This window comes from Netta rufina (assembly GCF_964035555.1).
Source record: "Netta rufina genome assembly, chromosome: 1".
Taxonomy (NCBI): Eukaryota; Metazoa; Chordata; class Aves; order Anseriformes; family Anatidae; genus Netta; species Netta rufina.
In genome coordinates, this window is record NC_140123.1 from 199072569 (window position 1) to 199087095 (window position 14527).

A 14527-nucleotide genomic window follows, 5' to 3' on the forward strand; every position below is an offset into this window, starting at 1 on the left:
AGACTGATTCACATTGTTTTATGGCATCAAATAACAGTTTCTGATGTGATTCCATGTGGGAGAAATGGGGGAGGTTTCTGCAAGTATATTTTGGCAGGGTACTAGAAGAGGTCCCAGACAGCTGATTTCTTAATGAAGTGTTAAAGGTTTCCAAAATTTAATTCTCATAGGAAAATAAAAACTTCCCCTCCCTACTATGTCTTTAACAGAAACAAAAGACCACAAAAATCAGCTAAGTATGCCAGTTTAAACTCACCTAATTGCCAGACAATGCAATTTCCTTATTTTAAAGCAAATACAGTATGTGCTTGTATCCCACTATGTCAGTACTGCACCAGATAAGCTGTTAGGTTGCCAGGAAAAAAATTGAACAATATCAGGACAAACCATTTGGAAGCAGAGCTGAGAAGGGTCATCCAGCAAAGTCCATCGGAGCTGACAGAAATTGCCACTTTTTATTTCAAACAGAAAATAAAAGGGAAAGGGAAGGGAACCAAACAAACCCTCTGTGATTTTAAGTAAAATGAAATATAATTCAGAATAATTAAAGCATTTTTACAGTACAGAGATATGAAGGAAGAAATGTTATTCTAGAGAATGAACTGCAATGTGTCTGTGAAAACATATGGAGAGAGAAGGGGGAAAAATTAAAAGAGATGTAGACACATTCAGTTTGGTGGCAGCAAAAAGCTCTAGCCACCACTGCAGACTGGCAATGTTCAGAAAAGGCTGTAGTTCCACCAAAACACCTCAAGTCCAAAATTTCAAATATATTTTCACTTTATTTTATGAATGCCCATCAGATATATATCTTTGATGCTACAGCACACTGGTTGAATAAAAATCAACGACATAAAAACCCTCTTCATAAAAGATCCAAGAAGTGAAGTCCCACAGCCATAACCATTTACTCTGTGAGCATATCATCTCTGACAACCATATATAAATGACATCATGACAACAAACACAATGTACAATAATAAGTGTGCAATGATACAAAATATACAAAAAGGAATGTGTATTTAATATACATTCAACAATACCCCATAAAAATCTTTCTTGGGAAAGTGAAGTGCCTTTTCAAGAACAACAAAAAATGTACACCACTTCTGTAAAGATGCCTGAAGTATTTTCCATCAAAAGAGTAAAGCCTGTGTTTTGTGATGGGAGATATAAAAAAGATGAGCTGAATTTTCCCCAAATAAACAAACAAACAAAAATCTAAGCTTCATAATTTTTTCGTCCACATCTGTAGTATAATAAAATATTCGGAGTGCAGAAAATTCAGTTTAATTTAAATTTTACTTAATAGGGTCTTCTTTTATAGATAGATGTAGCTCAGTCATATAAAACCAAAAAAAAATCTCTATTCTTTATTGTAAAAAGACCATTACTGACCATGTGTCTCTTCTGGCTTTGATGCATTCCACAATTCACATAATTTTACAGGAATGGAAATGTGAGTCTGACCGGAGGTCAGCATAAGTTGGTTCCTCATTTTCTCCTGGCTCTATACAAGTCTTGTATGTTTTTTCCTTAATATTTTTTGCCTAAGTTTCAGATTCCTTTGAGTCTGACTTCAATAGGAATTTCAGGAAATGATTAGGGTGGGCGTTATGAAGATCTCATACTTACAATGTGGCTGACTTTATGAAGTCCACCTAGCCTCCAGTTTTCAGGGCCATGTTTTGTGCCCTTCTTTCCAAGCAGGTACTTGCATTGACATCAGAAAGCATTTAGATGCTGAGCTGCACAAGTGCACAAGCCATGCTCAGCTCCCCTGGGATCCACCTTCATTCCTTGCCTAGGTCCAGAAACAGAGGTGGCTGAGTATTTCTAATAAGCCCCTCAGCAGATAAAGCTGGTCTCTGATCTCCAAAAGTAGAGATTCTTGCCTTACTTCCAGAGTTCAGCCTTTGCTGGCTTGCAGCCTAGGGAAAGGTGGCATATTGGCAGCCCAAGGGAGGGGAGTGAAACTGCCACCCACCTCTCTTGAAAGGACAAGCCTCCACAGAGAGCAATGAGTGCCACTTCCACTGTAGATATCATTTTCCTTGTCTTTATAGAGACTAAGCTTTCTATTGCCTGTAAACTCAAGGGCTCAGATCTGCAATTCATACAACAGCAGTTAACACATTTATATTCATTAGCATCAGGTTTTACCCCAATCCTGATTGCCATGAGTTAGGCGTCAGAATGGGTTCAATTTGCAGGTGCAAAACCATGCCTCTTGTATCAGAGGCCAATGCAGACCATCGAGCCCTTCAAAACATTACAATCAAAAGCATTCTCCAGAGTTCAACACTCACCTGAGGCTCATTCCCAGTACCATTCACAATTTTCATTTCAAGAAAGACTCACAGTTATGCTACTAAAGGACAATACACAACATTTGCAGGAGGTTTCAAGCCTCTCTGAAAATCATTCTTATGAATATGTGGAGAAGGAGTGATAGGAAATGAAAGGTACCTATAAATCATATGGCATGCCTGAGCAATGCCCAGGTGAATGCAAAAAATCATGTTATTTGCAGTATGTATATCTCTTCCTGAGTTGAATTTCATTCCCAGTATGGAATCCAAGCATCTGCTTTCGTTTTTGGCAAGGTACTCAATTGCGTGATAAGGCAATCCAATTTTCTGGTTTGCTTTCTGTCTTCTTTCTTCCTAAATGGCTGAGCGTTTCTCACCGAGATCAACACTACAATGTGTGCCAGAATATGCTTAAAATATGGTCCTGTAAAAATAGAAATCAGGTTTGTTTCTTTGAAGGCAGCATTAATAATTATTCATATATTCTGGGATCTTGAAGATTTCAGCTGAACAGATTCAAAGTGATCGTCTTTTTCCTGCAATGGAAAAAAGAGGTTCCAGTCAATTGGGATTCCTCAAATTCACTCCACCACTTGTTACAGACACTTCCCTTAATATCTCCAGAGCAGCTTTTGCCAAAGACTTCACTTCACAGTAACTAAGAGTACAGTTTGACCTTTTCATTATTGTTTAATAAAACTACTCATTATGAAAATGAAATAATGCAAAATTGTCAAAATTCTGTAAAGAAGAAAGACAAGAAAAAAGCCAAGAAGAGAAAGAGAAAATTTATCATGGTACTTACTTTAGAGGGTGCAGGGAAGGTTTGCATTACATACTCATAGTATACAACAGATAGCCAGAGCTGGGGATTTGCAATATAAGCATATGTATTCTTATAATTACTTAGTAATTTGTTCACTACATTGAAGAAAATATTTAGAGCAAAGCCTGTGAATGTGAACACCACTGCCCCACTCCTGGATGGCCATCCTTACTCCTCCTCTGGGAGACCTCCAGGATAAAAAGTCTACAAATCCTCTGGGTCTAAAAATCAGGGCTGGAAAGTTGATTTTGCCTTCTGTTTTTCCTGCTGAGTGACAGGCCAGTCCATCTGCCCAGCAGGTATCAGGGCATGAAGTTTGGACACGTGCATTACTGTGTGTGTGAACAACCCAACAGCCCACACAGGAGCTATCAAAGAACCCTAACAAAACTACTCACTAGGAAGTGCTGGCTCTTGCTTCATGTACCCACCATTTATACTTGTTTATGTACGCAAACATTCTGGAAATGATATTAAACTAAGCTCACGATCTAGTCTTTAAAGCAGTCTCCATCAGAGATCAGGACAGCCTGGTGCAGATGTGAGAATAAGCAGGGAAGAAAATTGTCCTATGCATGCCTACAGCAGAGAATATATTCCTTCTTCTGAAGGACCTGGGATTGTTATGCTGGAGACAACAGATGGAACACAATAGTTTCCAACCTGGAGCAGTTCCATAATTCTTTAATTTCTATATTCTCATTAACAATAATAGTTGTTTATTTCTATATTACAGGCCTAGACCTGAATTCCTTGGGTACTCAAAGCCATTAATAGCTGAAATGTTTTTCTTCAAAGAAATGCCATTGCCTGAAGCTCAAACATATAGTTAGGATGCTTCAAATTTTTCTTTATCTCTCAGTTTACATTTCTCCTCTTTTTCTCCCGTTTTCCTCTACGTATTTTTTCTATATTTTACATGCAAATACAGCAGGAGATGAATTTCCTCAGCTTTTGCACAAATGAAAAATGATGCCTATAACATTTGTTTTGGAGAAATATATATTAAATTCCAGTTATCTGCAGGGATAGAGGACACGGATTTCAGTAAGCTAATGAGGTACTGTAAGCTGAGTTTGCCAGCTATGATTATCTAGCAGGAAAAAAGGAACCAGCTCAGAAATATTTGACAGGCTGGTTTACAAAGGAGAGAATACTCAGGGAGCCTGCTACAATGGATACAGGAACTTTAAAAAAACTCTTTTTGAGTCCAAATAGGCATTCAAGTGGTCTGAATGCTAAAGTACTAAAGCTTACTTTAAAGAAAAAAGAAAAAAAAAAAAAAAACACTTCTCCCATGCTATCATCTCTATACTTATAATCAGGCAGAAGCCAGTGGTTGGTGCTGCAAATGGAGTCAGCAAAGCTTTTACAGTTATCAGGCATACAGCAAAACAGGACCCTCACCAGCAGCACTGGTCATTACGCTCAGCCACAGCCAGGCAAGCCATTTCATGCACACAAAAAAATATCAGTGTTTCAAAGTCATTCCCTTCCTGTAGGATTCAAAATGGAATCAACTTCCATTTTTGCTACAGCTTCACAAAATTTGCTGTGATTTCATTTTATTTACATTTTCAATATTCTTAGCATTACATTTCTGCCCCTTTCCACAAAAAAAAAAAAAAAAAAAAAGATATTGATTTTGCCAGACAAATATTCAGGCTGGGAGCAAGAGGAAGTTCTGCAAATTAGCTGTGTAACTGTACCATCTCCTAGGAGAGAGATCTGGGGAACAGGTAGCATGGAAAGAGGAAAGCAATCCAACAAAAAATGTAAGAGAACAAAGAGAAGGGAAAAGTAAGGGAAAATAAAAGAGACACAAAGGTTTTGTTACATGGTACTCATTCACAGAAAGGAATTAATGAACACTCAAAATTCTCAAAATTCAAACAAAAAAGTGACTTTTCAAAATATTTCATTATTATCAGTGAAGGAACCTTCTTATTTTGAAACAACAATCTTCAGCAAAACCGTTTGAAAGAGAAAATGTCAATAACCTTTATCCTGGTCATAATAGATGCCCCAGCTCGACTGCCTTAAGGACAATAACAGCTTTCCCATTGACTGCAAGGCATTTGGAATAAAGACCAAAGTGCTTGTGGGATCTACCATGACAGTCCTCTGTTGCTCCCCTGAGGGACATTGAAAGGACATCAAAGGATTCAGACTTCTAACAACTCTACATCATGTGCTGCAGAAAAAATGCTTAGTGCTGCTGCTGCCCACTGATACAGAGGAGGTTGCTGCATTGGGTGACAGGTTTTGGCTGATGCCTCTCTTCATCTGAATTGTATAATGCTGAAAATTATGGTTCTCAAGGCAGCCATGAGGCCAGCCCAGGTGAGCGGCAGACATCTGGCTGGTCGTTATATTCCCAATATCAATTTTCTTTATCTATAATGGCTGTGTTTTCCTCAGTGGAGGAATCCAGTAGGAATCAAGGAAGCAGGGTTCCCTCCACCATGACTGCTCTTCTGGGGCATGGCCCATACAGAAAAGAATGCTGTGGAAAGCTCTCTGCAGAAGAGGGAGCGTTTCCTCAATGCCCCACAGCATTTATCATTATTTCTTCTGTGGATCTCAGCCGGTCAGCTACAGACTGGGTGACGTGTGTGTGGGAGGCTGCACAACGCACTGTGCAAATTAGCATTGCAGCCTCATCACATCCAGTAATAAATAATGGTAATAATTATTTTTAGTATTAATACTAGTAATTACTACTTACCTTCATTGCCAAGGATTTGAGCTTCCCCAGCAGTGACTGCTTATTTGAATATACTATTTCTTCTTCATTATCTTCTCCTTCCATTATAGCACAACTGTCAGCAGCTGGCAGCTCACACTCTTTTGAGTTCGCTGTCATCACTAATTTGGAATATTTATACTCCAGCCTGAAGATATAAAGCCAGACAGGTATTGTGTTTTGTTTTGTGTTTTTTTTATGAATGTCCCATATTCAAAGTTTTTGTAATTTAGATTATCTGCAGGCCTTCCAGATAGTTACTTCTGAGGTAATTACTATGAATTGGATATATTTCAACCATTAAAAATGCATAACCAGAAGAGTATTAACAATACATTCAGTACCTGCTCTCCAGGTTAGCTCTCTAACTTTAGAAGTCTCTAGAAAAAAATCCATATTTAAAAAAAAGAAAGAAAAAAACACAAGAGTAAGTATGTCAGACTTCCCAAACTGTAGATTATACCAGAGGACTTCCTCAGGATCTTCTTCACGCCACTGTCCAAAAGGCTTTGGGGGTGAAGAAAGGTGTGTAACAGTGTGAGGTGGGGACCACAATGCTGGCACCCAGGTTTGCTGAAGCTGGATATAGAAGGGGAGGTGAAATACTGTGGAGGTGGAATCACAGTTTGAAGGTTTATGGCATGAGGTTCAAGATGCAGAGGACAAGAATGGGAAATAGACAGTAAGTTTGGTCTGAGAGACAGGGATCTTCTGGGTGTGTAACAGACATAACCTGCCCAAATAGACCTGAGAAATTTACAGTCACAAAACCTATTTCAACCCCACTGAACGGTATGAAGTAGACTGAAGAGAGATCCTTTTGGTCTTCAGACTTTGACAAAGCAGTGTTGCTTCAAGACCTGAAGTCAACCTCAAAATCTCAGCGGCTAAAAAGTCAGTTCCTATTGGGAAATCTTCCCATAACAAATTATCGTATATTCCTTGCTAGCATTTTTGACAGCCACTGTTGGCAGAAGAAATCTCATCTTGGTGGATTAAATGATCCAACACAGCATTTTTCATCAACATTGTCAGAAGTCCAAATCCATTAAATGTCTTTCTGTACACTACACCAAACTTACTTTGATATGCAATACAATTTGCAGTACTTACTTTTGGTTCTTCTTCCAAAAATAGCAGGTCAAGGCTATGAGCAAAACGGCTGTGAAAGCACCAACACCAGCTCCAACCTTTAGCCAAAAATCTACCGTTTCACAAGTGCTGGTTCTTTTCTCTGGTAAGGGAACCCCTTTAATGCAATGCTTTGGCTCATTCCATACATACAAGGTTTCCTTTCAAACATAAAGCACAGAACAAAAAAAAGTAAGCTGTTTATAGGAACTATTCGGAGTTGAAGAAAACAAGCAAGTTTTAGGTTAGATGTTTTTTCAGTAAAAACAAACCAAAGCTTGTACTTCAGGTTTTCAGATTCTATGTGCAGTCATATTTGTCTGCTCTATTGTCCCCTTGACTGTGACTGCAGGTTCAGACATGGCAAAAGGGCTTCCTCTTCTTTATTGATCTTCATCTGACACAGTTTGGTTTGGACAGGGATTGTAAATAGGTTGTGCCTGCTTTGGAGATGTTTATCAACAGTTCTGAAACAGTGAAAGGACTTCCAAATATTTGACCAGAGAAGGCAATAGCAAAAAAGTTGCAAACAAAGTAGAACGAATTTCTAAACGGAAATTCTGAACACTTCCCTAGTGTGCCCTGATGTTTATGGCTGTTTGGGGACTGAAGTCCTCTGAGTACTCCATCCTACACAAACAGCTTGCCTGCACATATGAATGAATCCAGAGTTCGGTTCCCTGCCCATACAGGCACAACCCAGCTGTCCTCCAGGAACCATTCTGCTATGGGCACAAGTCTCAACTCAGGAGCTGAGTCTCAACACAGCTCCTGACTGATATAGGGCTTGCACCTAGCCAGCTCAGAGCATAAACTGAGATTCCCTAACTCTGCCTGCACTTAATGTGTCCACTTGCACACTGAATTTCAACAGCATCCAAGTTTTACCCAAATGAACCCATGTGACTTGGAGCTGGGGATGCTGTACCTGAAATCCTTTTTTGCAGGCTCCCTCAATCTCATGGTAGTCTTGCTCCGTGCACAGAGGGCAAGCTTCTGCACTTTCCCACATGAAGTAGAAAGTGCATCCATCGCAAGTGCCAGCCGGGCATGAGCTAGGAGGACAGAGAAGTTTAATTACTACTTATGAAACATTCTGGAGTTTGCATCCTCTCTCCACATTCTGCTGCTGAAGACTGGTAGTGGTAAGTATGATAAATGGGTAAACATCCACCACATCAGCAGATGGAAAAATCTGGAGGAAGAATTTTTCCATTCAAAAAGTGCTGTCACAAGTGAAAACAGATGTTGGACTGTCAAAGGTCTAAAGAAACAGTCCAGAGTTCCTGGCAGTGAGTGCTACCTACACAATTACAATGAAGAGAAGAAAAAGCAAGCATTGGAGACCAGCAGTACTACTCCAGTGTTTCACCAGCATGCGTTAGAGCAGCGTGTGCCTCTTTCACTATTCTCCTGCACTAGGTGATTGTTCCACATGAATGCTACAAGCAGTTCCTGCTGCTGTTACAGTGATGTCTGGGTGAGGTCACCCATATGGAATGTACTTGTCCTGTCATGGTTAATTACTAGAAGGATGTTCACCAGTTAATGAAGAGGTAACATCTTCTCTTAGTCTAAGAAAGACTAATGGACCTATTATGTATTCAGCCGGCAGAACAAAGTTGTGCTGGCAATGCCAGGACTTTCACACAGCTTTTGCTCCTGACAACTGCATCAGTTCTAACAGCAGCAGTGACCAAAAGTGCCTGCACAAAATTGGGTTGTGTAAATGTGAAATGTACCCATACAGAAAAATTGACTTAATTTTTTCTTAAATCGACTTTTTCCTGTGTCATCTGGAAAGCTGTTATCCTGATTTGAAGGACTGAAAATTCCACAGAGATAAAAGCTAGAAGAGAATAATTGATAACTATGCTCTCTAGACTATGGAATATTGCTTTGCTGTGTATGACAAGAGCATTGACAGACCTTTCTCCTCTTTCATCTCTTTTGTCTTATGCTGCAACTTCACATGATACTAAACAGTGTCTGGAGGATCAATGAGTTACATGCAATACTATATGACATTTATCAGGTACTTCAGTGTTTGAAAACATCTGTCCAACTTCTGAGCTAATCAAAGGGGGACTAGGAATGGAGAAGTCAATAAGAAATGAGATACAGTATATCGTATCATCTGTGTGCTGTTTCTACCTATCCTCATGCTGTTAAAAGCAAGGTAGACTACTACTCTCACCACAGGTGAATTATCTATCACAGCTCACATCATGAGCTACCTGAAACATCTCTTTCCACACAGCTTAAATTGCAGTTGGTCTGAAGGGAGGCAATAGGCACAAAGGTCCCCAGAGCAAGGCCTTCACCTGTGAGAAATGAGTGACACCTCCTGGTGGGTTGATGAAGGAGACAGCACTTCTCATTGCTATTGAGTAAAGTCATTAATGAATTTTGTAAAGGTTGCCTGAGGCACTACTGGGATACAAGTACTTAAATACCTGGGCACAGAAAGTTCTCCTTGGTCCGGTTTGTTGGGGTTGCATCTCATCGTCACAACAGTTGCACGACCATTTTCACACGAGGTTGTCACTGTTGAAGACCTAATATGAAACAAGAGGAAGAATGTGCAGTCAGAAATATGTTTCCACTACAGAAAAAGTACTCTGAGATGCCACTCAGGGAGCTGCTCTGTTTGAATTCTGCTGAGCCAAGGAATAAACTTGGCCAGAAAACAGGATAGAACAATTAAAAAACAGAATTCCTGGCACTGTGTATGGTAAGTAACTTTGATGGAGGGCTTATGATGTCTCAGTGTTTGCTCAGAAACTTTAGAATCACCCTGTCCTGAAACAGCAGAAGGCAAAGAGTATTCAAAAACTGCAAGACAAACACTATAAGACAAATTAACAATATGCTCAAAGTACGGTCACTACTGTGGGGTTCAGTCTGCAGAATCAGACACTGAAATTTAAATGTTTGTGCATGAAATGCTGGTATCAAAAGTGGTATAGACAATTAAAAACGATCACTGAAGCCAACACAGAGAGACAATCAGTGCAACAGAAGTAGGTATGTGCCTTAGGATAACCTGAAATGTCCCACAGCTCCAGAGACTGAACTTAGAAACTCAGTTCACATGTAGACACCAGCATGTAGACATCTTAATTGAGGTGATATTTGAGCTAGTTCTTACCCCAGTTGAGATATTCCTGATTCGGAGGAAAGTGAAGAATAGGAAAAGCATAATAACAACTGTGCAGGTTGGAACAATTCTTTTTAACGTTCGTATCATTTTTGTAATAAACTAATAAGAAATTAATGTAGAAAAAAATGGACAATGGATGTATCAAAGTCATATATGAGAACGTATAGAAAGTACAATGATATTGGAAGTGGCACTTGGATGAATCAAAGTTCTGGTATCACTGTCTGTCCACACATCAAGTGTAATTTAGATTTGAGTAAACAGTGTTTGCTGATTTCAAAAGATGTTCTTCAATGTGACAATCAATATCAGCCAGATAGTGATTAAAGTGAGAAAGGTTAAAGGTGGATTAAAGATCTTCCCTCACAGCTTTAGTTCCCTTTAAACAAATGAAAGTAGAGGTATTAATAAACAGTATTTTTTACCTACTTGTAAAAGAAATGCACATCAGGTACTTTGCTTGGAGAAGGAGGAAACAAATCTGTCTTGATACTGATATTTTCCAGTGTTGTTTCAACGGTAGCTCCTAAAATTTGAGAAAAATATAAAAATAAAAGGAACAAGCTAGGAATGGATTTCTGAGGGGTTCACGCATAATATTTTCTCAGTCTGCAAGGTATGGTTCTCACATAACAGCATTTCATGACCATTGTACATTTTCCTTTATTCTAACTGAACTTTGCAGATTTGTATGTTCCTCATACCGTCTGATTTCCTTCTACAGACAAAACAAAATAAAAAGTACTAAAAGAACACCAATGTAAATTGATTATACTCTTTTGTCTAAATTTAAGTTTACCAGAAAATACTACAGAATCATAAAATATCTCAGGTTGGGAAAGGACCTCTGGAGATCGTGTGATCCAACCAACTGCTCAAAACATATGCCTTGCTTATGATACGCATAAATATAACTCTTAACACATCATAATCATAACACCCAGAGCAATCTGTAGTATTGCAGGAAAAAAAAATGCAATGACAAAATTCAGAAGGATTATAGATTCATAGAAAAGCCTTGATGGCAAATTTTGGAACAAATGACAGGCTGATGTGTAAAATAACACAGGTCTGCATGAATTTTGGAGGAGAGTTGAGAAAGAGGAAAATTCAAGTAACCCAATTTCTCGCATATCTTTTCAATCCCATGAACCGGAGAACAGAAAATATTGGTGCTGCATTACAACATTTCAGAAAGAGGGAGATGTACAAATGGGACAGACTGCATCCTCCTGGTGAGGTGAACAATTGCTAGAACTGTAATAGAAGCAAAATGGTAGCAGCCAGCAACTGATGGGAAGATGGGCATGGCTGAAGAAAAGAGTTTTCTTCTTGTTCTTGCAACAGGTCAGGCAAACTGGATGCATTCTCTACACAAGTCAGAGCCTGTGATCATGGAAGCACAGAGATCGATGCGCCTATTAACATTCCTGAGGTGGTCATGCAGGTGAAGGATGCTTGCAGAACATCATAGCAACACAGAACAAAAATAAGCTGTGCTGCAGCAGCCATCAGGAACATGCAGAGAAAGGCTTCATGTTATTGTGGAGGGGCTTCCATTCTGAGAACACACACAGGAATCACTTTGATGATAATTTCTTCTCATCAAAGACATTGCATCTAACACAAAGTAACTTAAATTTGGATCTCAACCCAACAGACAGATACTCGTTACTCACTATACTGGAAGATGATAGCTCCTAGGGACCTTAATATATTCAACGGAGGCAATGAGAGAATATTCCTATTCAATATGCAGAACTGCACAGTTGGCATCCCTAAGTGCCATTTCCCAAAAATAAGAACACTAGAAGCAAAACCAAGTGTGGGAAAAAAAAATGTTATTCCTTGGAAGATATTAATTAGATAGCTAAAAAGCCACAATGACTCTCTCAAGAATGATGATAGTTTTGACTAAGAGTCCACCTTGGATCCAAATAGCAGTAAAGAAGCAATTTAAATAAAAACATTGGCACAAGTTTAATGGAGGGGGAATAGAGAATCAAATAAAACTCTATTTAAATCAAAAGTTATGAGTTACAGAAATATGATAATGGATGCTAAAGACTTCAGGGAAAAGCTTGTGTTTGGCAGCACTAGAAAAATTGTAAGTCTGAGGCTTTTTTAGAAATACTAGAAATAAAATATACCTTATGGATGGGAAAGGCAAACTTCAAGCACTTTAAAATGTAACCATTGTAGTAAAGAAAAAACAGCAGAAGACCTTGATATCTTTTCTCTGTATTAAGAAAAGATCAGGACTGCCTGCTTGCTTTCCAAGACAATGACCGAACACCTCATTCTTCCAGCCCCCTAGCAAAAAAGGATTTTCTCATCTACTTGGGATGCACACTTATAAACTAGCAAACTCACACCTAACAGTGACCAGGCCAATGGGATTTCCCACATACAAATATTTGTCCTTAACAGAGCTTTTAACAATAGTGAAATGCCAGAAAACTGATAGAGAGGGAATATGGTGTAGAAATCCAGGGAGGACAAAACTGAACTAGATGATAAAGTGGCTAACAAATATGATGTGGCAGACTAAATGAAATGGGAAGTGGAAGATGAGTTATAGTTAATGGATTGATACATAATAAGTACCAGTCAACTTAAATTTAAGAGAACAGCTCCTGTTGAACAAATCTGATTTCATTCCTTGAGTGCTGATGAATTTGTTTTCTAAAGAAAATTATGTAAATTTATCAAGTATTTCACTAATTACAACAAGATTTTAATTAAAGAGTTAGTAGTGTAATACCAATTAAGTACACACTCTGGATTAAAAAATATTTAACTAACCAATTATGAAATTATCTGGCCATGGCAAATTGTCATCAAATATGATATGACACCAGACTTCTCTAGGCAATGATGTTGGAGTCCCAAAATGCATGATGATCATCAGTGATATACAAGTAACTATATAATCACTACTGGTAAAGTGTAGAAAAGACAAAAATTAAGAGGAACAGGAATACAATACAGAGCAACTTCATTCACTTGGTAAGCTGGTCCCACTGAAACTAAACATATCGTAATGCAGCCAGGTGCTGCAAGAGATGAAGGCCAGTCCTGAAGAAGAAAGAACATCCTTTGGATACTATAACTCTGAAAAAGATCTAGAGTGGGCAACAGAACTAAGAAGACATCATGAAATCCCATGAGTTTGGAAGGGCTCTGATATTCAATCCCTGCATGTAATGCAAACATGAAAGTGATTTTCATTCCCTTTATTGTGAATTAAATGCTGGAATAGTATTTCAATCTGATGCCACACTTTAAGAAAATAAATAACAAGTTACAGAGGCTGCAGAAAAAGACTCAGAAAAGTATTCAGATGTTTGAGAGAAATACATGATAGCAAGAGATTTGACAAACTTGGTGTGCTTCGTTTATGAGAAAAGTAGGCAAGACAGGGTGTGATGAGCAGGTGTGAAGAACCAAGTGTACAAAATATTTCTCCAGGAAGGAAAAAGTGGCTGTGAAATGGAAGAAAAATATCAAGAAACAAGTGCTGAAAACTGATGCCAAGCAAACTCAAACAGGAAACAAAGCTGCTTAAAAATAAAATGCAGAGATGCTGTTTGGCCAGTGAGGGAAAAAAAAAAAAAAAAAAAAAAATGATAAAGAAATACCTACAACTATGGAAAAGCTTTTATTTCTGGCAGTCTTAAAAGTCCAGGTTGAATGCTCTTCCAAAGATGTGCTTTTGTCAAACACGAGTTTCTGGGCTCAACGCCAGGGAGCAAGTACAAACACTCTGCCTGAAATGGATAGGTGAACAGACTAAATGACTTCATTGCCTGATCTGGCCTTAGACTCTGGGAACTTGTGAGCCAGAACAATGCAAGACATAATGGTGTGCACTGCCCCATGCTGCTCTAAGCCTCCTCTTTCCTCACCTAATTATGTCCCAGCACCAGCTTCTTCTGAAATTGCCTAGTGGAGACTTGGCATGGGCAGAAACACTTGGACTAATGGGACTACTACAGTGACTGGTCTTACCCTACACAAGATGGGCAGGAAACATGAAAGAAAATGAGTTCTTTTTAGTTACATTCTCCAGATTTTTGTGCTGAAATTCTATGCACCATGGGACCCTCAAGACGAAACTTGGGAAGAGTGATTAATACAGGCAAGGAAAACAAAGGATGAGGGTGAGCCCTTACTCTTCTGCTAGTGCCATCAGCTGAACTGAACCAGCAGTAAAAGCAATGGAATTTGTCAAGATCTGCTTCACAGTTCAGAAACAAAGTTTGACCCCGGGGCTGAATCTTGGACTGCTCCCTACTCTGCCCCCATGGTAATGCAGCACTGCTGAGCTGAGAAGGATTTACTTTGCA

General features: G+C 38.9%; 1 protein-coding gene across 1 annotated transcript in view; it reads right to left on the minus strand.

Moving 5' to 3' along the window:
• Positions 1 to 2788: 2788 nt before the first annotated feature.
• ELAPOR2 (endosome-lysosome associated apoptosis and autophagy regulator family member 2) overlaps positions 2789 to 14527 on the minus strand; it is a gene marked incomplete at both ends in the record, with an annotated part of 99273 nt that continues 87534 nt past the window's right edge. The window contains 6 exons of the mRNA XM_084299442.1: positions 2789 to 2848; positions 5867 to 6032; positions 6998 to 7176; positions 7944 to 8070; positions 9472 to 9573; positions 10608 to 10704. Of these exons, the coding sequence (XP_084155568.1) occupies positions 2789 to 2848; positions 5867 to 6032; positions 6998 to 7176; positions 7944 to 8070; positions 9472 to 9573; positions 10608 to 10704 (731 nt within the window). The remainder of the gene's footprint in view (positions 2849 to 5866; positions 6033 to 6997; positions 7177 to 7943; positions 8071 to 9471; positions 9574 to 10607; positions 10705 to 14527) is intronic.